Source organism: Motacilla alba, chromosome 21 (assembly GCF_015832195.1).
Source record: "Motacilla alba alba isolate MOTALB_02 chromosome 21, Motacilla_alba_V1.0_pri, whole genome shotgun sequence".
Taxonomy (NCBI): domain Eukaryota; kingdom Metazoa; phylum Chordata; class Aves; order Passeriformes; family Motacillidae; genus Motacilla; species Motacilla alba.
In genome coordinates, this window is record NC_052036.1 from 4856488 (window position 1) to 4877491 (window position 21004).

General features: G+C 43.1%; 1 protein-coding gene across 1 annotated transcript in view; it reads left to right on the forward strand.

The window, feature by feature from the left end:
- The window catches only part of DHRS3 (dehydrogenase/reductase 3), a 31477-nt gene extending 10558 nt beyond the window's left edge, over positions 1-20919 (forward strand). The window contains exons 2-6 of the mRNA XM_038159776.1: positions 11602-11745; positions 13454-13573; positions 14291-14529; positions 15521-15646; positions 16818-20919. Coding sequence (XP_038015704.1) covers positions 11602-11745; positions 13454-13573; positions 14291-14529; positions 15521-15646; positions 16818-16902 — 714 coding nt within the window. The 3' untranslated portion in view covers positions 16903-20919. The remainder of the gene's footprint in view (positions 1-11601; positions 11746-13453; positions 13574-14290; positions 14530-15520; positions 15647-16817) is intronic.
- The last annotated feature ends 85 nt before the right edge of the window (positions 20920-21004 follow it).

The window sequence follows — 21004 nt, forward strand, 5'->3', positions numbered from 1 at the left end:
TGAGGTGGTACAAAAAGGATGCCTGGAAAGACTATGTCTGTGATTATCCTGTAGTATGACACAGTTTTAGCTACAGATTAGAAAGAGTCTGTATAAAGGTGGGGTAGCATTGGTGTGACTTGGCTAATAATGTATTTCTTCCCTTATCTCAGTGAAAGAGCCATTTAAAATAGGTGCAGATGGAGTTTTCACTCAGTCATCCTCCCTTCTCTGGAGCAGTACAGGTGCACCCATGGGTACTCTTTGTCACTTTGGTAGGTCCTGTTTCCCAGTAAGTCCTGGATTAGAATCCTGCTGTCTGAACTCCTGTGAGTGCTGGCCTGTAGCAGAAAGTCATACTTCAGGCATTGAAGATCTTACTTCAGTGTTTCTTGGAAGCTTCACTAAGGAGTAAATGTCTCCTTTATGGCCAGGCCTACATTTAGAAGACAGAAGTCACCACTTAAAAATCCATGATCTTTTATGTGCTTATAATTGGGGTTTGTTCTGTTTGCCCTTTGAATCACCAGATTCACCCGAGATTTTCTTTGTGTCTGAAGAGCTGACAAACTTGCACCATTTTACCTGAAGGCAGAAATTCTTAGGTAATCTTTTTACTGGACCTCAAGAAAAATCTCAAATATGCCAACCCTAAATTGTGGGAGTAAAGAGTGTTGCTGTACAGACACTGAGCAGTTTGTCTTTCCATGCTCTTCAACAGAATGGATCAGCAATAGCAGTGGGCAGTCAGATATTTTCTACATGAACATTAAATTAGTGTTTGTCTTCGATCTGTCATTTCAGTCTCCTTGCTGGCAGCAAACACAGACAGCTTGTCTCTGATCAGCACTTCCCTGGGCAAAGCTTGGTGGAGAGGGAATGGAAAATCCTGACATCCCCTGTCAGCAGCTTGGTTTGATGTTGACTACAACCTCAAATTCCCTGTACCCAGCTCCTAAAAAAACCTTCCCAGTGAGGACAAAGTCAGCCTTAAGGAGAGGAGGTCATGCTTCCAAGTGGGATATTAAAGGCATCCAGCTGGTACAAGTGCTTCTTTCCCAAATGGTAACAGTTCAGGGCTGGCTCTGGCCACGGGGAGCTGTCAGGAATTATGTCAGAATATTTCCAAGGCCCCTGGGAAATGCAGGAGTCCTGCCTCGCTGAACTGAGCCGTTTGATTCTGGGTTTGGGATGTGCTGGTTGTGCAATGCTGTAGCTTTCTGCTGCTTGTTACTGGGTTGTAATCCAGGCCCCTCAGAGACCGCTGGCCGTGCTGTTTATGTGTGATGTGCTTATGGAAGTAGCTTGGTCTCCTCAAAAGCAAAGTCTTCAGCCATCAAAAGGGGTCTCAGGGTTTATTTCCCTGGATGATGATGTGCAACTGTGGCAGATTGTTCTGTGACACCTTTTCTGGTGGAAGGGGGGGTGGGGTGAGCATGCACACATGTGTGGGAAAGGGATCTGGCACTTTGTGTGTCCTTCAGAGCCAGAGTTCAGCAGTGGGTCAGCCAGCTCCTCCTGACATCACTGCACTTGTTTACAGCTCTCCCTGAGCTTTCCTGGTGCCTTTGACCGCTGACACTGTCCCATCTCAGTCCAGCATTTGTGCAAAACCAGAAATTTACAAGAGCATCTTACATTTATAAAGGGATTTTAGTTTCTCTTCCTTGCTGACTTGAAAGGGACAATAAGAATAGAAAATTCTTAATCCCTGAAAGTAAATTATGTTTATAAAATAAATTATATAAAATTATAAACTACACATTTTCAGGTTGTTGTTGAAATTGTAAATGCACTAAATAATCAAAATGCTGGTTATAGACTGAAAAAAGATCCATCTCAGAGCGAGTTGATATGTTTGGGATGAAGTTAGAATGGTTTCTTTAGCCACTGGAATCAATAAAAACAGTTAAAACACTTTTGGTTTGCATTTGAGTCCCAGATTTAGGCCAAGTAGTGATATTTGTTTGAGAATCCAGGTTTCTAAGTGCAATTCCAGCACTGACAATCCATCACTGCTGCACGTGGGGATTGCTGTCCTTCAGGCCATTACTTCAGTTGGGTTTATCACTTATATTTCAGTGGAAGCAAAAAGTGAATGTGAGTCAACCAAAAATAGGCCTGTTTTTTTAGGGCTAAATTTCACACACTTTCTTGGAGCAGTTTCCAGATCCCCAATGCTCTGAAGCTGCTGGCAGGGAGGGAACCCTTCAGGCAAAGAGCTGGGCTTGTGACTACCTTTGAACATGCTGAGAATTATTGTGCCTCAATATTCTATTTCTGCCCCTCAGTTAAATCCCAGTTACTGACCAGGTTACTTTATGTAGTTTGTTTTATTGGAAAGTCAGGTTTGTCTCGTTCTGTGATAACTTAATTGATTTTATGTTCACATTGAAGTGAATTAACTTCATTTTGCACTGCAGTGGCCTGAAAAGCATGCAGTCACATCCAAAAGATGGTAACTTCCAGACAGCTGTAAGTTAGGAGCATGCCAAAGCTGGATTTGTGACTGCCTGACCAGCACCTCTTGTTTAAATAAATACCATTGTGGCAGAATCTGAATTTGAATTGCTTTGATCTTTTCTGGGTAAAAGTAATGAACATGTATATAACTTTTATTTTTACCTTTAGATATTTTATTTTACAGAGCTGCGCTGTTTTTCACATTTTTTGAAAGCAAGGTAGCCACTTCATCTTAACAGTGTATTGAAAAAAAAAAAAGTATAATCAGTGAAAGACCCTTCTCAAGCCATGCTGTACCCCTGGGTGGGGGTCGTGCTCTGGGAGCTTACAGTCCTCTGATTCCCATCCTCCTCCTTTGACTTAATAGACTGAGAGAGTTAAATATGTCCTGAAAACTGCCATTTGTACAACTCATGAATAGATTTTAGAGATTCTGCTCTGTTGCATAGCAACAGCCACCATTAAAAAATAACATTTTGAAAAGCACATGAAAAGATAGGCAACCAGTTAAGCATTTCAACATTGAAGCTTTCTTCTAAGCAGCGTCCTTTATTTCTTCAACTAAAATTCTTATAAGAAAGGCACCTTTTGACAGCTTTTCTATGGTTTGAAAATGGTAGCAGCTCTCTTTTTCTAGAGGCAGAGAAAGGCTTGTAGGGGAGCTTGTCTGGAGCAGTTGCTGGTGTTCAGTTTATACACAGATTTAAGGCAGGCTATTTTAACTCCAATACTTCTCCAGTAACCTCACGGGAGAAGTTATTTTTTCAGTCAAGAGCTGCATCCTATTATGCACATGGATGATCTGGAGCATATTTTAGCCCTTTCTGGAGGGCAGTTTATAATGACAGCATTGGGAACATTATTCACCCTTAGGTTTCTATGGCTATTTTTGTTGCAAACCTTCTCCCAGCTTAACAAATTTAAACCCTTCCGTAGTTTTACTTTTCAGTGATGTTTTGAGTATAGCATCAAATCGATAAGTCTGTATTTTTTATTTTTATAGAGCTTGTAGAGAATTTTTTATATATTCCCCAAAATAAGTGAAGTGCTGGCGAATTGCTCATCATGATTTAGCTTGGAGCAAAACTGAAGGTGTTCTGAAATAAAGATGACAATTCTTTAAACTGGTAATGCAGCATAACTAATGCTTTTATAAGCCATGCAGGGTCTAGCCTAGGAGTCAGTGCTGTCCCTGGGGGATGCAGTGGCCATCCCTCCACCCTGGAAGTTAAAACCACCCAGCATTTCAAGGTTAGGTTGCTCTGCTCCAGAATTCATCTCAGAAATAGAAAGGCAAACTCTACAGAAGAATCCACTTTGACTGGCACCCAGTTTGTAGCTCTTTAATTCTTCTTTTACATACATTTATATTGTCAGGCTTTTCCATTTTGTTAGTTAAGAAGTAGCAGACTTTTCAGTTGGTTGAAGAGGCAATTTGTGGGCAGTTTTGCCCAGTCAGGTGAAATAACGCTGTGTTGGAGCTACTTTTTAATTCCACATGTCCTCTTCTCCTAACATTACCTCGTAATCTAACTTTTGGATTTTTTTAGCTTTCCAAGAACAGTTACTGTTCAGTGTAGACATTGCATTGTAGTAATTGTCTAATTCTCTAACATGAACATTTAACCTGCCACAGGTTCTTTACCCAGAGTTATATGCAGTAAGTAAAAATAATAATGCAGCATTTTTGGAAGAAGAATGTGCACACAGCTAAACTTCAGTGATGCTGAAATGTCCTGTCAGACCATCACAGTAATTTCTTTTTCCCCTTTGAAATGTTATTTACTGACTTTCTATCTTGTCTGCTGTGCTTGCAGGACAAAAGTGCTTTCTGCACCTGCAAATTTCCCCTCCCCACAATTTCCTGAGATCTGAGGACGCTTTTATAGGAATCTGGATTATAGGGATGCCATGCCAAGCAAACGGAGGCGGCAGCAGCACACCAGTTATTTTTGCAGGGTGGAGTATTATATTTCTATTGGTGGGTGTCTCCAGAGCCTTACCTCAAATACAGACCTTTTCTAACCCCTCTCCCCACCCCCAGATTCTCCACTTCTCCCTGCTCTGCAGCCAGAGCCTCTTCCTGCGGGATATTTCTGTGTGTGCGCTTCGGATGCCTGCAGCAGCAGCCTGATCTCACACATGGGGTGGCAAGCCGTTCACCATCACAAATCTGTCCTTTTTTGCCCCACAGATGCTTGCAGGGACCTTCCAGGGTGACAGCTTGTGGCCACTTGGTGCGTTTTGTTGGAGCGTGCACTCGGTTTGACCCTGTCCCAGCGTTAATGGAATTGTAAAGGCTGACTCCTGCCTGACCTCTCCTTGCAAACAACCCTCACCCTTGCCCTTCCTCCTCTGCTCCGAGCAGAGCTGCGAAGAGTTGCTCCCAAGGCAGTCTGGAGTGCTGCAGACGAAAGCAATTGGAAAAAAAATCCCCGGAAAAAAAAAAAATTCAGCGTGGGGCCACCTGTCCTTACATAGTCCTGACTGTGAGAACAGTGGGCATTTGTTCCCTTCTTCAGAGGGAGCTGCTCTTAAATGCCTGTGTGCACACAGAAAATCACACATTTTCTTTCCAAGGAAGGCCTCTGTTGAACAGCAGGCAGGTGTTGACATATTCCTCTGTGATTTTTTTTAGGTGCTGTTTGGTTTCTTTAAGAGGGAAAAAGGGGTACATCTGGAATTGACTGTTGTTTAGGTGAATCATGTTAATCCCATTGAGTGCTAAGTCAACATATAAACTAATAAAAGTTCTGACTCCAGACTAAAATGATTGGAATTCACTCCTTTAGTCACCTTCTGAAGTCTCTTTAGCCCTACCTTTTAATCTCGTTACTATATGTTACTCCTGGACTTAAACCAGTTTATAATAAAGTCTGTGGTTTGTGTTTACCAGGGTGGCAGATTAAATTTAAATTCAATTCTTACAGGCTTTACAACTGCTAAATAGTAAAGTTGAGAAGCTTGCATGTGAAATAGATACAGAGGCTTATTCTCTTGACTCTCCACGTTAACATGCAACTTTTCTCATACCTGTCCTTTGCAGCTTTGATATTCACTGTGGGAACTGAGAGAAATTCTCCACTGGCCTGTTTTGTTTGCTTACCTTCACAGAAGTGTCACTAAGGGGCTGGGTTAAGTATTTTGACCTACTTCAGGCATCACAAGGTTCTTTTTTTCCTTTCTAAAGCAAAGATTGGCTTTTCACACTGCAGGGCCACACCTTTCCCTCTTCCAGTAATCAGCCTTTAGCTGCCTCTCCCATGGAGAGCTCCTGAAAGAACTTGTCTGCCTTTGCCTGGGGCCAAGAGAGGGGAAGGGGTGGAGGAGAGAACTCTTCTGCCATTGACAGGCAAAGCGGAGCTTTTGAGGCTGTGGGATTTAGCCTCCCTTTCTCACGATATGCAAAACTCTGCCAGGATTATGGGACACACTGGAATGCATTTTTTCCGAGGACAGACTGTGAGTTAGTACTACCAGGCGTTGTGAATATAGGGGGATAAGGCTGGCATACTTCAGTGGATTATCTACACTTTGTACTTCCTAAAAGTATGCAGGAACTCTTGAGTGTTGGGCGCAGAAAGGCTTTCTGTGTTTGAACAAAGGTCTGTGCAATTACAGATACCAGCTCACACAGAGCAACTTTTGTTCCCCTGGACTAGGAAGGAGGTTGAAAGGGGGAATGAAATGTGTTGACCTACCAACTACTTCCTATCGCTGCTGATCTGGGGCTGGGAGCTGTGGTTGATTTGTGGAGGCAGCAATAATGAGATCAGGCAGGAAGGGCATTTGTGTCTCTCTGCAGCACTTTAGTCTTTCAGTGTCTTCAGATTGTATCACAGAATTGCTTCATGAATCGTAAAATGGAGAAACTTTCAGAATGGAAGTTATATCTGCTAATCACAACCCACAATGTGCTGTAACAGACCAAGAGTGAGCAGTTCTTTACTCAAATACAACCCGGTAGTGGCAATTGTGGCAGGACACCTTCCCAGTGCTGCTCCAGCTCACTGGAGGCAGAAATTCTAGCACAGCGGGTTTGCTGAAGATACTGTGCCAAAATAATTGACGATGTAAAAGGGCAACATTCCTTTGCTGCCATTCTTGAATTGTGCGAGCAGTAAAATCAGACTGAACAAGTTAACTAGCCTTGTAAATGATGTAAGGTTAGCTCTGACCCTGTGTCCTGCACTAGTAATAGCCTTCAGTCTCTGGAAGCATTGATCACATGTTTATATTGTGGTTGATAGCAGCTTCAGTCTAGACCAGTTTATATAAATTAGTGGCTTTATCTGATTTTGCGGTGGTCAGAAGCATAACTCTTCTTGTGTTATGGTGAAAGTCAGGCTTTGGCCCTGCAGTCAGGATTGGGGCTTTTGGCAGGAAGCCAGTGCAGGTCTCTGTTAGACAGCCTTGCCTTAGTCCAACAGCAGCAAACCCTTCCCCCTGACTCCCCTCCGACCTGGGACAGGCCTCATTAGCAGATTAAATCCAGAGTTAAAGGATCCAGAGTTAATCCTCTGGGAGCAGAGGATGCAGTGCCTGCCCCTCCAGCTGAAAGGATTTTCCTCAGGTCAGATAAGGAGTTCTGTGACTCCAGATGGATAGATAAGGTTTGTTTTGCAAAGATCCATTAATAAATCCTGGGAAAATCTGCACCAAGTGTGATGTCACAGCCCCTGCCTACTTTGAAGTTCATTAAGGGGAGGAGGACCCATAGAGTTCCTAAAGGGAATGTAGAGATCATAAATCTCTTCTTCCCTGTGTCCAGTGGTGGGATCCTGCCCTGCCTGGAGTGTCAGGGATGGCTTTCCCATCCCACCTGCCGCCCTGGCTGCTGCCAGCCCAGGGTCACGCCGGGGTAAATGCGGGCAGGAAGCCTTGGAGCGGGATTATCCACCTCCCCGGGCACCTGCCCTCCCAATTTTCTGGTCAGTAACTCTGTGAAAGGAGAGCCTGTCTGGTGCAGCAGGAACGGGCAGGCAGGAGAGGATCGCGAGAGATGAAGAGAGGGAAGAAACAAGGGCTGGATTCTTTCCAGGATGGAGAACTGTCTGTCCAAGAAATTTATCCAAAATGCAAATTAAATATTCCTCTGTCCACCACTCAGTTATGGTGAATGGGTGGCTGTGCAGCATCCTGACAGGCTGGGAAATCATGAACACTGTGCCTCTCCTTATTCCTTCTCATTTTCCTCTGTCCAGACAGGAACTTCTGTGTCTGTTGGAGTCATTCTCAGCTTCCATTTGGGATACACTTATTGCCAATTTAGACTTGCACTTAGAAAGGAAAGAGGAGACAGACCAGACTCTGAGCCCTATGTCTACATTTGAAAAATTGTGCTTCCTAATAAAATGGATGATTTCTGAAACCACAGCTCTGGGCTCCTCATGAATGCAGAGCCCTCGAATCCCAGCTGGGGCAGGGTGAAGTGATGCCTCTCTTGGTGTTTACTGAGCAGAGTAATACTCCTTTGTCCCAAGGATTGCATCCTAAGGGAAGTGAAGAGCCAAGTGTTTGGGTAACTGGAGCTCACGGGGCAGCAGCAAACAGCCCCAGGCCCACAGTGGCTCAGCAGGGAGCAGAGGGGTTTGCTCAGGAGCACTGGATGGTCAGCAAACAGCCCCAGGCCCACAGTGGCTCAGCAGGGAGCAGAGGGGTTTGCTCAGGAGCACTGGATGGTCAGCGAACAGCCCCAGGCCCACAGTGGCTCAGCAGGGAGCAGAGGGGGTTTGCTCAGGAGCACTGGATGGTCAGCGAGCAGCCCCAGGCCCACAGTGGCTCATCGGGTCACCAGGGAGCAGAGGGGTTTGCTCAGGAGCACTGGATGATCATCACTAATGGCACATTCTGCAGAAGAGGGTGAATGCAGGAGGGCAGAGAACTGAGGAGTTTGTAGCAAATCTCAGGAGGCAGTAGGAGAGTAAGGACCCAGAAAACATCAGAAATATCAGAAAACTGCTGTATTGCCTATGCAGAAAGACTATAAACCGAGCCCTTCCTAAAGATGTTCAGCAGCAACAGAAGCCTCAACTGTGAGACAAATGCAGCAACTCCAGACTTGCCTCGCTGTAAGATCTGATGTCCTGGGAGGCTGGGGGGAAGCCTGTGCCAATTCAGTCTGGCCAGATGTAAGAGAGAAATTTAAAGTCTCATATGATCTCATAGGAGCAGTCAGGCTTGAATTTGGACCAAAAGCACATTGTATTGAGTTCTGAGTTTTATCCATCTGTAAAAAGTAGCAGAAATGACGGCAGGAGCCCTCACTTCCCACTGGGTCATCAGGGACCTCTCACAAAAGAATGGTCTCTTATTTACTGCCTTTCTCTTACACAGGCTGAAGCCTTCACCTGAGTGTGGACAGTATCAAAGACACGAAAACTTCTCATGGAAAGAAGTCAGTGTTGAAATTCATGTTGTCAGCAGGATAAGCAGCAAATTCTGCCTTCCCCAGATGGCCCAGATTTTAACGGGGTCACCTTGCAAGACTTGCCTATAGGATATTAAAGGTCTCCATGAAACTGTTGGGGCATAAAAAAATAGCATATCCAAGAGTTGCATCACAGACAGATGTTCCTTTGACAGGTCATCCTTTGCTTAACTATTCTTCCGTGTATGTTTCCTGACATTCAATGCACCAGGGGTAGCTCCTGGGAATAGGAGGCTACATGGATGTTTGAAATAGATTGAAGTGAAGAGTGAGTGATCTACTTTTTATTTAGCAATAGCAGTGTGAAGCACTGCTTAGATATGTGAGCACAGTTTCCTGCCTTACACTCTCCCTGTCTGACACCTTACTTCTGTTTCTCTCCTCTTCCTGTCCTACCTTCCATCACTCTTCAACAAGTCACTTCATTTTTTAGTGTGTACATTGACTAATCCAACCCTGCCAAGAGGGTGAAGTTCACCCGGATGCAAAACTCTGTGGGCATCAGACTCGATGTTTGCAGTTGACATTTTGTGGTGGTTTTTTCCTCCCCTTTCCATGTGGGTTGTGAAAGGGAGAGCAAGTGTGCATGTGCTCGCAGCTGAACAGTATTTTGTAAATACTTCCTGAGAGCTTGTGAAATTTCTCACATGTTCTTGATTTCCCTTCAAGTCTGCAGTGTACACATGAAAAATATTCCTCGGTCTAGCCCTGGGATCAGAAGTGAGTAAATAGCCATCAGTTTTACAAGCTTTGAGGAGATGCCAAGCCCTGATGGCCAAGGGTGATACGCTGAGACTTTAGAAGCCAGGCCAGTGCACAAGCTGCAATTTCAGCCATATGCTTTCTTATAGTTTTTAAGTGTGATCACAGCTTTTTCCTTGAAAATTACTTCCCCTGAGATAAGATTTCCCATGAAATGGCTCTGGCATATTTATACACACTCTAAAGTTTCTGGTTAACCAGATTTGCTAGTGCTCTGGAGAATTTGAGGATATAAATCTTATCAGTCTGGGTGTGTTTGTGTTCACAGATGTGCCAATGACATGGAAATGGGATTAATTGTAAATGTAACTTGTTTAGGAAGTGGTTGAGGATTTGGGTATTTCTGCATTTTAGCCTTGCTCGGGCACACTAAAGAGCTCTTTGACCCTGCCAGAGATTAGTTTTAGTACCAGTTATGAGATAAGCTTAGCTAGTCCTTAAAAAATAAGCATGTTAAAGCTCCCTGCCAGAGATTTGTTGTGGGGTAAGAATACTGCACACATAATTTTTTGTGCTTATCTTGCTGTTATTAAGTTAATTGCAGGGATTGAGCTGTAAGCAGTGATGCAATTCAGACCTTTTTCTTCCTGTTATTTCAAGTTTTGGAAAACTCAAAGATTCTTTAATCTTTGAAGTGTAAGTGTGCTTATTTTTAACCATTAAAAATCATTATACTGGCCAGATTCATACAGACTCAGTACACAGTAGTGTGAGAAGGAACTATAATTCCGGATAAATAGCACCATAATTTTGTATTTTCAGTGTAGCAACCATTTCTTCTCTCTCTTTTGGATCTTGCTCTTGCAGTCACAGAACAGTCAGCTGATTGCAGTAACATGCTCCATTCAGTAATTTATATTTTGCAGAACAGCAGTGACTCACCATTTATAACATGATGAGTGCTAAGAAGACTTAGTTGAAGAGCAAAAACCATAGATCAATTCATTCATAGATATCTTAAGTGACAGAGATGAAATTCTATTCCTTCCAGTAGCCTTTAAAGAAATAGCAAATAAGGTTGTGTACTCAGAAAAAAATACTGTGGTTACATCTGCTTAGCTGCAGATTAATGTTTGAAGGACAGTGGTGGAAGCCTCATCTCAAACTTGATGGTTTTGCCTCACTAGAAAGAATTGTACTGGACAAAGCCCCATGCTGAGAGTTAATGAACCTGGTGACTTTTCATGTTATTTCTATTTCTGACCTCACTGATGGTGTAGAAATGCAGATAGGGTTGGCTGGTTATGTCTCATTGTAAATCAGATCCATGCTCCATTATTTGAATGTTTATTCTATAAATATTCCAAATTTTCTTTGTTCGAGAAGCAGTGTTTAATTTTTATTGTGTTAAAAGGCAGTGGAAAGTGAAGTCCTGCATATAGGAGCTGCAAAATAAGTTCATGCTTGAAATTTCTCCCTTTAGAAGTCTGTTGTAGGATGAACACTTGTTTGAAATGCACCCGAGACACCAGCCTGCAGTCAGCATTTCAAGTTATTACTAGGCTGAAGGAATACATTTTACTACAAAGCAGATTTTATCTCCATACATAAAACAAGAAGTAGAGAACACACCAGGTATTCAGGAAGGTCTGTGGTTTTAGGATAAGTTTGTCATTCTGTCCGTGTGTACAGCAAAAACAGGGAGAGATTTGAAATGACAGGAAGCAGAAAAATTTCCAAACGTTCTATATACCAGTCACATTGGGCTTCAGATCAGAGTTTTTGTTTTAGCTTGTGTTGCTTGTAAAGGATCTGTAAACAGAGGATCAGCAGTGGAGCACAGGTCCCACGTGATACTCCCCATGTAACAGAAAGTCATTGCTTTTCTTAAATGAAGCAAAACAACAGCCCTGGCAGAGAAAACACATCAAAGATTTCCATCAAACTGCTGAAGTCAGAAACATGTTTTAATTATTTCAGATATGAAACAGAAGCTGTTCCACTCTAACAAAAGTTTCTTGCCACAGATCATCCTGTGGGGTCGGACTGAGAAATGCCTGAAGGAGACCACGGAGGAGATCAGGATGATGGGGACAGAGTGCCACTACTTCATCTGTGATGTGGGAAACCGAGAGGAAGTCTATCGGCAAGCCAAGGCCGTGCGGGAAAAGGTCTGGGAGAGCTGGCTCTGGCTGGGAGGGGCTGAAGAGCTGGGGGCTCCCTCTGAGGGGAAGGACACTCAGCAGGGGAGACTCACTATATATAATATATATATTCATGTATATATGTATTTTATAGATACCTTGTATTATATATATGTATTTTATAGATACATTGTATTATATGTGTGTATATATATATATGTATTATATATGTATTTTATAGAAATATATATATATATATATGTAAATATAAGGCCTGGGAGAGCTCTCCTTGGGAGGGGCTGAAGAGCTGGGGGCTCCCTCTGAGGGAAAGAACACTCAGCAGGGGGAGATTCATTATATATATGTATATATGTATGTATGTATTTTATATATACATTGTATTATATATATGTATATATATGTATTATATATGTATTTTATAGAAACATTTATATATTTTTATATATTTTATTTATATATATATATAAGGTCTAGGAGAGCTCTGCTTGGGAGGGGCTGAAGAGCTGAGGACTTCTGAGAGAAAGGAGACTCAGCAGGGGGAGACTCATTATATATGATATATATATGTATACATTATAAATATATATGTGTGTATGTATAATGTATATACACACATTATAGATTATATATATGTATATATACATTATATATAATATTTGTAATGTATATAGGGTCTGGGAGAGCACTACTTGGGAGGGGCTGAAGGAGCTGGGGACCTCACTCTGAAGAAAAGGAGACTCAGGAGAAGGAGACTCATTATATACAATATATATATATATATGTATTGTAGGGTATAATCCACAGATTTTGAAAGTCTGCCCCTTAGCATAGTTCTGCCTGGAGGTTTCGTGGATCATTTCACACATTTCAGTGTTAAATAACAGCCCCCTCTCTATCCATAGGCAGTAAATGGATCAAGCTCAGCCACCCCAGTTACTCTCAGCAGCACTTTGCTCACAGGGGGGAGAACAACAGAGCATTAAAAGAGGAGAGAGCACCAGGAGAGTAAATGAAGGACAGCAGGAAAGACACAGGGTGCTAAGATATCAGCTGCATTTAGAAACTTCCATCATTAGCCTTCTCCTTCATCCTTGCCTCTTCCAAATCAAAGTACTTTCACTTTAAGTAGTGCCATGCCCTTCTGGCTCTGCACAGCTCCCTGACAGGAGGGTGCAGCCAGGGGAGTCCGGCTCTGCTCCCAGGGAACAAGGGACAGGATAAGAGGAAATGGCCTCAAGTTGCACCAAGGGAGGTTTTAGATTGGATATTAGTGAAAACATTTTCATGGAAAAGTTTGTAAAGCATCAGAACAGGCTGCCCAGGGCAGTAGTGGAGGCACCATCCCTGGAAGTGTTCAAAAACCATGTGGCTGTGGCACCTGGGGACATGGGTTAGTGCTGAACACAGTGGTGGAGCTGGGTTGATGGTTGGACTCGATGATCTCAAAGGTCTTTTCCAACCTTAACAATTCTGTGATTCAGTATTTGATGAGAAAAAAATATATTTGGAAAAAGGAAGGGTGACCATGCAGATCAGATTGTGCAAAGTCCAGCTACCTATATGAGGTGATACAAAGGATTACAAGGCCCAGAGGCAAGAATATCAAAAACTGTGAAAATAATGATGTATTTGGGCAATAATGGCTATTCAGCTCTAATGGAAATGGCTGATTTGTGAGGAGAGATACCGTTTGTCACAAGGTTTTTTTTTGCAGGTGGGTGACATCACCATCCTGGTGAACAATGCTGCTGTGGTTCATGGGAAGAGCCTGATGGACAGTGATGATGATGCCCTGCTCAAATCCCAGCACATAAACACCCTGGGACAGTTCTGGGTGAGATAAGCTCTTGTGTCACACGTAGTCAGAGCTGGGAGGGAGAGTGACAGATTACAGTCAGTAGGTCTCTCTAAGGGATGCTTGGTAAAACCAGTCTGTCTTGAAAACAAGAGAGAAAAAACAATGTGAGGGGCAAAGGCCGGAGGAAGGAGGTCAAAAATAAACATAATTTTTTAGTACTCAGTATTTGATGCTCTTTATTCCCGTTCTGTGATTTCCAGTAAAACATTTGATGTCTTTGTCAAAGCCTGAGCTCACAGAGGAGTTTCCTGTATGGTGATGTGAAGGGAACATCAGAGGAGTGTGGGACTACAGGGAAGGGAGCTGTGAAACTCGGTCCATTTTGAATCAGACAATAGAAATGAAAAAGAACTTCTTGTGATTTCATCACTTCGTTGAAGACTTTATCCCATAAAAGATCTTAAGCATAGGAGGCACTCTGTTGTTCATGGCCTGTATCTGGGGGGACTGCTTATATATGTGCTAGGAAAGACTTTTGTTGTGCTTCTACACAAACTTTGCCCACTTAGAATATCAGAAAATAACAAAACAACAAGGTCCTCTGCCACTCCTTTCCTTACATAATGAACAGGAACACTTGGGATTGTTGTGTCTGTGTCACCTTATTTTTTCAGTCAGTGCTGGTTTTGTTGTATCACTGCTAAGCAATTTTTTTTTCTTTTCTTTTCTTCTTTTAACTCTCTTATTCTTCAGACCACCAAAGCATTCCTGCCAAGGATGCTGGAGCTCCAGAATGGGCACATTGTTTGCCTGAACTCTGTCCTGGCCTTGTCAGCCATCCCTGGTGCCATTGACTATTGCACCTCCAAAGCCTCATCCTTTGCTTTCATGGAGAGCCTGACCCTGGGGCTGCTGGACTGTCCTGGAGTGAATGCCACCACAGTCCTGCCCTTCCACACCAGCACAGAGATGTTCCAGGGCATGAGAATCAGGTCAGTCCAGGGGAACTAGAATAAAGCATCTCATTTTAAATGAATCATCAGAATACACTCCTAATTAATGCTTCATTTAGTTAAGAGAATTTGATGTCTCATTTGGCTGCCTGGGAACAGAGGGTCACTTTAGGCCACCTGGGACCCATCAGACTGGTTCCCTCGGTGTGCTGGGATATTCCTGCACCACCCTGTGCTCGGGGAGACATTGACTGCTGCTGAGAGAGCTGGAAGCTGGTTTTCCCTGCATGTGTTCAAGCCATACCAGAGAGGGAGGGGAAGCCATCTGCAATCAAATCTACAAATTACTTGTGAATTAACAGTACAAGTTCCTTCTTTATTCACTGGAATACTGAATCCTTTCCCACTGAAAGGAATGACAGCCAGTTACTGAAGTGAGACTATCAGTACCTCCTTTTTACCCCTGTCCAAGAGAACAAGTAATGGCTGTCCAAATTAATCTTTTACAGTGGGTAAAATAACCTTTAATACAGATTGTGCTCTCTTAGTCAAGAAAATCTGCAGTGTCAAGCTATTGCAGGAGCTGGGAAAAGCCTTATGTTTGGTATTAAAAGCAGTGGAGGAAAATATTTGTCTTTCACCTGTCAAGGATTTGAATCAAGCAAAGAGGAACAGAGAGTAAAAGGAAAAACACCATCACTGAAAAGGCAGCATTTGGTATTGGTTTGCATTCAAATTAAGAAAAACCCTGAATCAGGGCTCTGATTACTCTCTGCCACTTCTCCCTGAGGGCACCAACATGTACATTCTTAACTGTTTAGCTACCCCAGTAGTACTACTTGGAACTGGGCTTTCTGCTTTTGGGCTTTTTGGCCAGAACTGGAATTTTCTGCCTCTTAGAGACACAGCCTGTCCTGGGCATGTTTGAAGGCCAGTTACCAGCAAGAACTGAGAGTAACAGGACTTGGACAGTGACATCTTAAAGAAGGATCTTGGTTCACCTGTAATTTTTTTTATTTTCTTTGTTCAGGTTCCCTAGTCTTTTTCCTCCTCTCAAGCCAGAGACAGTGGCGAGGAGGACGGTAGAAGCTGTTCAGATGAATCAAGCCTTCCTGCTCCTTCCATGGACAATGCATGTTCTTGTCATCCTAAAAAGGTGAGCGTTTCCTTTGCCCAGCAATGGCCTGGCCACATGGGGAAGGTTGGCTCTGTGTCTGCTCCCTGAGGCAAAGCTCAGGCTGACTGGAACTGCTCTCTCATCTCTTCCCTTGAAAGACAGTCATGGAAGCAAAAGGGAGACACTTCCTGAGATTCCCTTTGGACACGTTTTCTCTTTGTATAACCCCTTATGAAACCAGTTTCGTTCCCAAAATTTGGGTTCCTGAGGTGTAAACTGGATTTTTGTCTAGGGAATTTCATAATAATTAATTTACACAGGTAATTGAGTCAGTTGGGATTTATTAAGTCACTTGTTGGACTCCAGGCTTTTTGTTGTGCAGGATTTCTGAACCGTAAGGCCTGGACATCCCGCCTGCATTTAGAGAGCATTGCCTGTGTTACATCAGAGAAACTATTAAATCAATATTTTTGTGTATGATCAGGACTGAAATTTTAAGGTTTCTAGGGAAAAAAACCCATAACTTCATGTCCTGGAACAAGCACAGAGAAAGGCCATTCACCCTTGTGTTTCCAGGACAGTTTGCACTGAAGCCTTTGGAAAAGCTGCTGCAGTCAGGAACTGAAACAAGGCAAGAAGACTTCTGTGGAAAATAATTTCAGTATTGCATTTCAAACAAGAAAAAATAATTCTCAGTAAATGCTTTGCTCTGAATGTAAAATTTGGAGTAAAAGTTCCCAGAAATTCTGTCAACAAGAAAAAGGTCTGTTCCATTTTATTTTAAGAATTAATAGGTTACTTTCCATTACAGTAGCTGTCAGGAAATCAGGTCTCTCTCCATACCTTAGGATAAGGAGGCCACATGCCTTGCACAACCAGATGGCACGTTTACCAGAGAATTCAGGTTAAATCTGTATATATCAAAGTATAGTATTTAGAAGGAATAAAACTTAATGGTATCTTCCAAGTCACAGCTTTTACAGACTTTTTTTGATAAATATTTCTGTAGGGAAAGAGTGACTGGATGGAACTTTCTCCCTGTAAGCCTCCTCACAGCAGGAAACTGATGCCAGTTTTGTCTGTGTCTCTCACTAGCTGGTTTTTGAACATTTGTGTATTTATGTCCATAAATGCATATTTACATATCTCTCATTAGAGCAGGTTGAGGGGTTTGTCTCATCTGCTCCTTTTCTTTCTGCTTCTACTCCAGCATTCTCCCCCAGGCAGCACTTGAAGAAATCCACAAGTTCTCTGGGAGCTACACCTGCATGAACACTTTCAAAGGACGAACATAGGCTGGCACCAGGACTGTTCTGCAGTGAACCCAGCACAAGCATGAAAATCCTACAGGGAATCAGCAAGTCTTGGCTTTCAGCCTGTTCATGTGACTTGTGCTGCTCTGAGGCAACACATTTCTTGCAGGTCATATCCATAGTAACATGACCTTTGCACAGGATTGAGTGAGTGGACTGTGGACCCTTGGAAAGAAAAACAGAAAGTGTGAAATGTTTCTATGATGTTTAATTCTTTAGAGTTCAATTGTTAAATCTACTCATAGTTTTAAGATGTGATTTTTGTTTCTTGAGTGTCTGTGGGCTGTCTCGGTGGAGAGGCAGCACATCCCACCCCAAACACACTTTGTGCCCTCTCTCCAGAGGAACTGCCACTGGTTTCACTTCAGCTTTTTGAATGGGAAACTCAAAATTACTTGGAAGAACTAAAAGATGTGGACATTTAATGGACGCTTCCTTCTCTTTCTTCACTTTCCATCCCATGGTGAAGCTGTTCCCAGCACGCTCTGGGGAAGGAGCAAACCATGAAGCAATGTTTTCTTTGCTAAAGGCCACCCAGGACTTCTCTTTCTGGGCCCAAAAAACCTGTTGTACTTCCCCTGTGGAGGCTGGACAGGAAGGCTCAGACAGCAGAGCTGAGAGTTTAAATACTGGAAGATTCTGTCACTGAACTCATATGTGAAATTGTCATTTTGATTTTTTTTTGTTAATTTCTGATAAAATATAAATATATTTTTAGTGTTAATCCCAGATTGCCACACATGTAGGCAGCAGCACATTGGGGATGAACTAAACCTAGGACTAAAACTAGAGCCTGCTTGTACAAACATACATTCACTGACATAATCCATGCAGAGGAAAATCCATTGTATCAATCTGCCCAGTGAAGTGGAATAATGCTCTAAGAGACAGTACTGTTGGGCTCATGAGATGGGAAATTTGGGAGCACATTTAGCAAAGACCTGATTAAATGCATTTTGAATTCATCTGGGAATAAACCCATTGTGCTTTAGGGACATTGAATCAGGCACTGATCAGCCAAAAGTGATAAATATGCTTGGACTGAGGTGCCAGAAGCAGCTAGACGTTATTTATTTTGTAGTGGAATATTCTCTTTGACAGCCTAGGAAGGGCAACACTGCATTCCTGTGCAAAGTGCAGTGAGCAGCACATTGGAGCACTACTAGCAGAGAAATTAATGTAATTGCAATACAGGAAGTAGCAAGTCCAACTGGAGACACCTGAATGAAGTGCCTCAAGGATGGATGTGTGATTAAAGGAGTGAATTTAGGGCTCTTGACTCGAATTTCAAGCTTTTCTGTAGATGTCCTGTATGGCTTGGGGCAAAATGCATCATCTGAAGGAGCACCCTGACCTGCAAAGCAGATATTTCTAGTGTTTCCCTACCTCAAAATTGCAAGTCTACCTAAATGTCTGTCAAAAGCTCAGCAAATTCAAATGCAACATGTTATAGAAAGGAAAAGCAGTATTTGTTCATAGACCAGGAGGTTCTATACAAAAATTTAGATGAGGAAAAAAACCCATGTGCCACAATATATCATCTGCTAAAAGACTTCTGAGGTGCAGCAGAAAAGCTGTGGGCTGTGTTTAAAACACTCCTTTGGCTCTGCCACGTAGAATGGAGACCTGCTTCTGGGATGCAAAGGTGTGAATGTTAAAATCAGGTCTGCCCTTACTGTAGACCATTGGATTTCTCCTTTCTGGAGCTCTCCAAGAGGAAGATGCTGCCAGAAGTGCCACTGCTGGAGTCCCTGTGCCTGGGTGAGTGTTTGGAGGGGCTCTCCTGCCTGAGCCAGTGCAGAACTGTAACCTGGAGCACTGTGACACCTCTGAACATGTTTCTTAAAATGCAATTTTCCTTGGAATTCCTGGATATCTGAGGCTCTCTGGAGAGGATGAAAAGAAACATCAATCTCTCTGATTTTGAGGCCCACCCTAATAGATGCTTCCAGCTTTATTTTTTGTCAATTTTTTTGAGAAGCCCATCTCACTGAAAAGTCAATTGCCATGAGGGATGAACCCTTCCAGGATCTGCCTGGAATACTGAAGGTACCAGGTTTATCAGGAGAGGTTTGGGAGAGGAAGATATGGTGACACCAACTTCCCCTTGTGCTCTCTGATCCATTCCAGTTTCTCATTAATCCCAGCTGGGTGTGCCAGGCTTGGAGCTGCAAGTGCAATCAACTGTGCTGAAAGAGCAGTGTCCCCTTGAAATTCAACCTTTGTGCTGAGATTCTGTTCATTGATCACTTCCTAATGCAAAAGTGAGGTAAAAACACACACTGGAACCCCCCTCCATCCCCACATCCTGCCCCTTAAATAGATCTGCTCTTTCCCTGCAGCACACAGAAGGTGTTGCCTGTCTCCAGAGCTGCCTTACACGCTGAGTGTAAGTGTTGATTTCTCTCTGATGAATATAAACAAGTCAGGGGTAGCTGAGGCTCATCATCTCTGCTCTCGAACACACAGAACTCCCTCTGTCTTCCCTCGGGGTCCCGGAGCGGACAGCAGGTCAAACAGCAGTCACATTGGGGGAGAGGGTTGCAGCAAACAGAAAATAATGAGGAAAACATTAACTTTGCTTTTCAGATAGCAGGGCAGAGTTGGGTAAGAGACACCCTTCCCTGGTGAGGGCTGAGACAGGACGGTCTCCACCGAGCAGCGCCTGCAAACGTGCACGGAGACACTGAAGTCTTCTTTTTAATAGAAAGGCTCCTCTGGAATGCCTGCTGAGGTCTGCTGGGACCTTCCCACATAAGGCTAGTGTTGGGTAATCTTGAAGTGCTGCAAATGTGGACAAGCTTTGTTGAAGCCTAAGGCCTTCTCCGAGGAATTTCCGCCCTTTGATTTACTTTAATTTTGATTTTCCCCGCTCTCTCTGCTGCCTCCTGCACTCCACTGCACAATTATTTTTTTCCTTCTGTTTTCCTATGTCATCACTGCACTTTTCTGTGCCACCATCTTGAAGCCAGATGTCATACAAGAGTCTGGAGTGAATCGAGGTTGGGGTATTCGTTTGTTATCCTGCTGGAGGGATCCAGGTGAAGCTGCAGGAGCAGGTCACAGGAGTTTCATGGGAAATTCGTTTTACTTGCTGCAAACTCTGAAGAAGTGAAAGAGTCCTCCCTATGGCTCTCATACAGGAGATTGCTGCTGGTTTAAAATTTGAATGATAGAAAAACATGAGCTGAGCTGGGACGTTCCCTTCACAAAAAAAAAAAAAAAAAGGCAAATTTAAATGGGAGGATTTTTCAGCTCAAGGTGGCTCCAAGGGCTGCTGTTTATACTAAGGGATTTTCAGAATCAGCAAGGCAGGGCAGGGAGAGGAGGAGTCCTTTGTATAGGAATCTGATCCCTCATGTTCAATATTTCCTTTTTGATTTTGCTGAGAAATTGTCCTTTTTCATGAGAAAAAATTCCCCCTCGTGCACCCTTGGTGAACTTTAAAAAGGTTGTTCCAGCCATGTCCCTGCCAATGGCATGTTTTTAACAGCATGACAAAAAGGGGAGTGGGCCCTGAAAGTGGGAGCTGTACCCTCCCCAGTCACCCATTGTTCCCTTGAGATTAAAAAGCAATAGAGTCTGTCCCTAAAGTTCTTCTAGAACTGCACAGAAAGTGCCTGGGCAAGTGATTCTGATGTTTGCAAAGAGAAACTTGTTGTACTTTTATGTAATGTGTTAATTAGTGTGGGTGGGTATGATCAGATCTAGTCTTGCAAGCCTTTCCGACAACTCCCTGAACACTCCCACCTTCAGATATTAACAGATAGCACTTGCCAAAGCTCCTAAAAACCCAGTAACAGACTTAATGCAGGCAGAGCATAAGTGGGTGCATGGATTTCAAAGAGAACACATCTGCTTGGAGCAGACATTAATGTGGCCTAGTGCCTTCCTCGAGCTGAAATGCAACTGTTGAGAAAAGAATACAAGGTGATCCTTGGCTCATCTCTTTTGGTTTTATTTCTTCGCTTGGATTTAATAAATTTAATCTAGGTGACAGCCACTTTTCTGACAGTATTGGTTCCTAAGTTTGGGGTAGAGCAAGATTGTGTCAAATGCAGCATTTTGCATTTTTTACCAACCA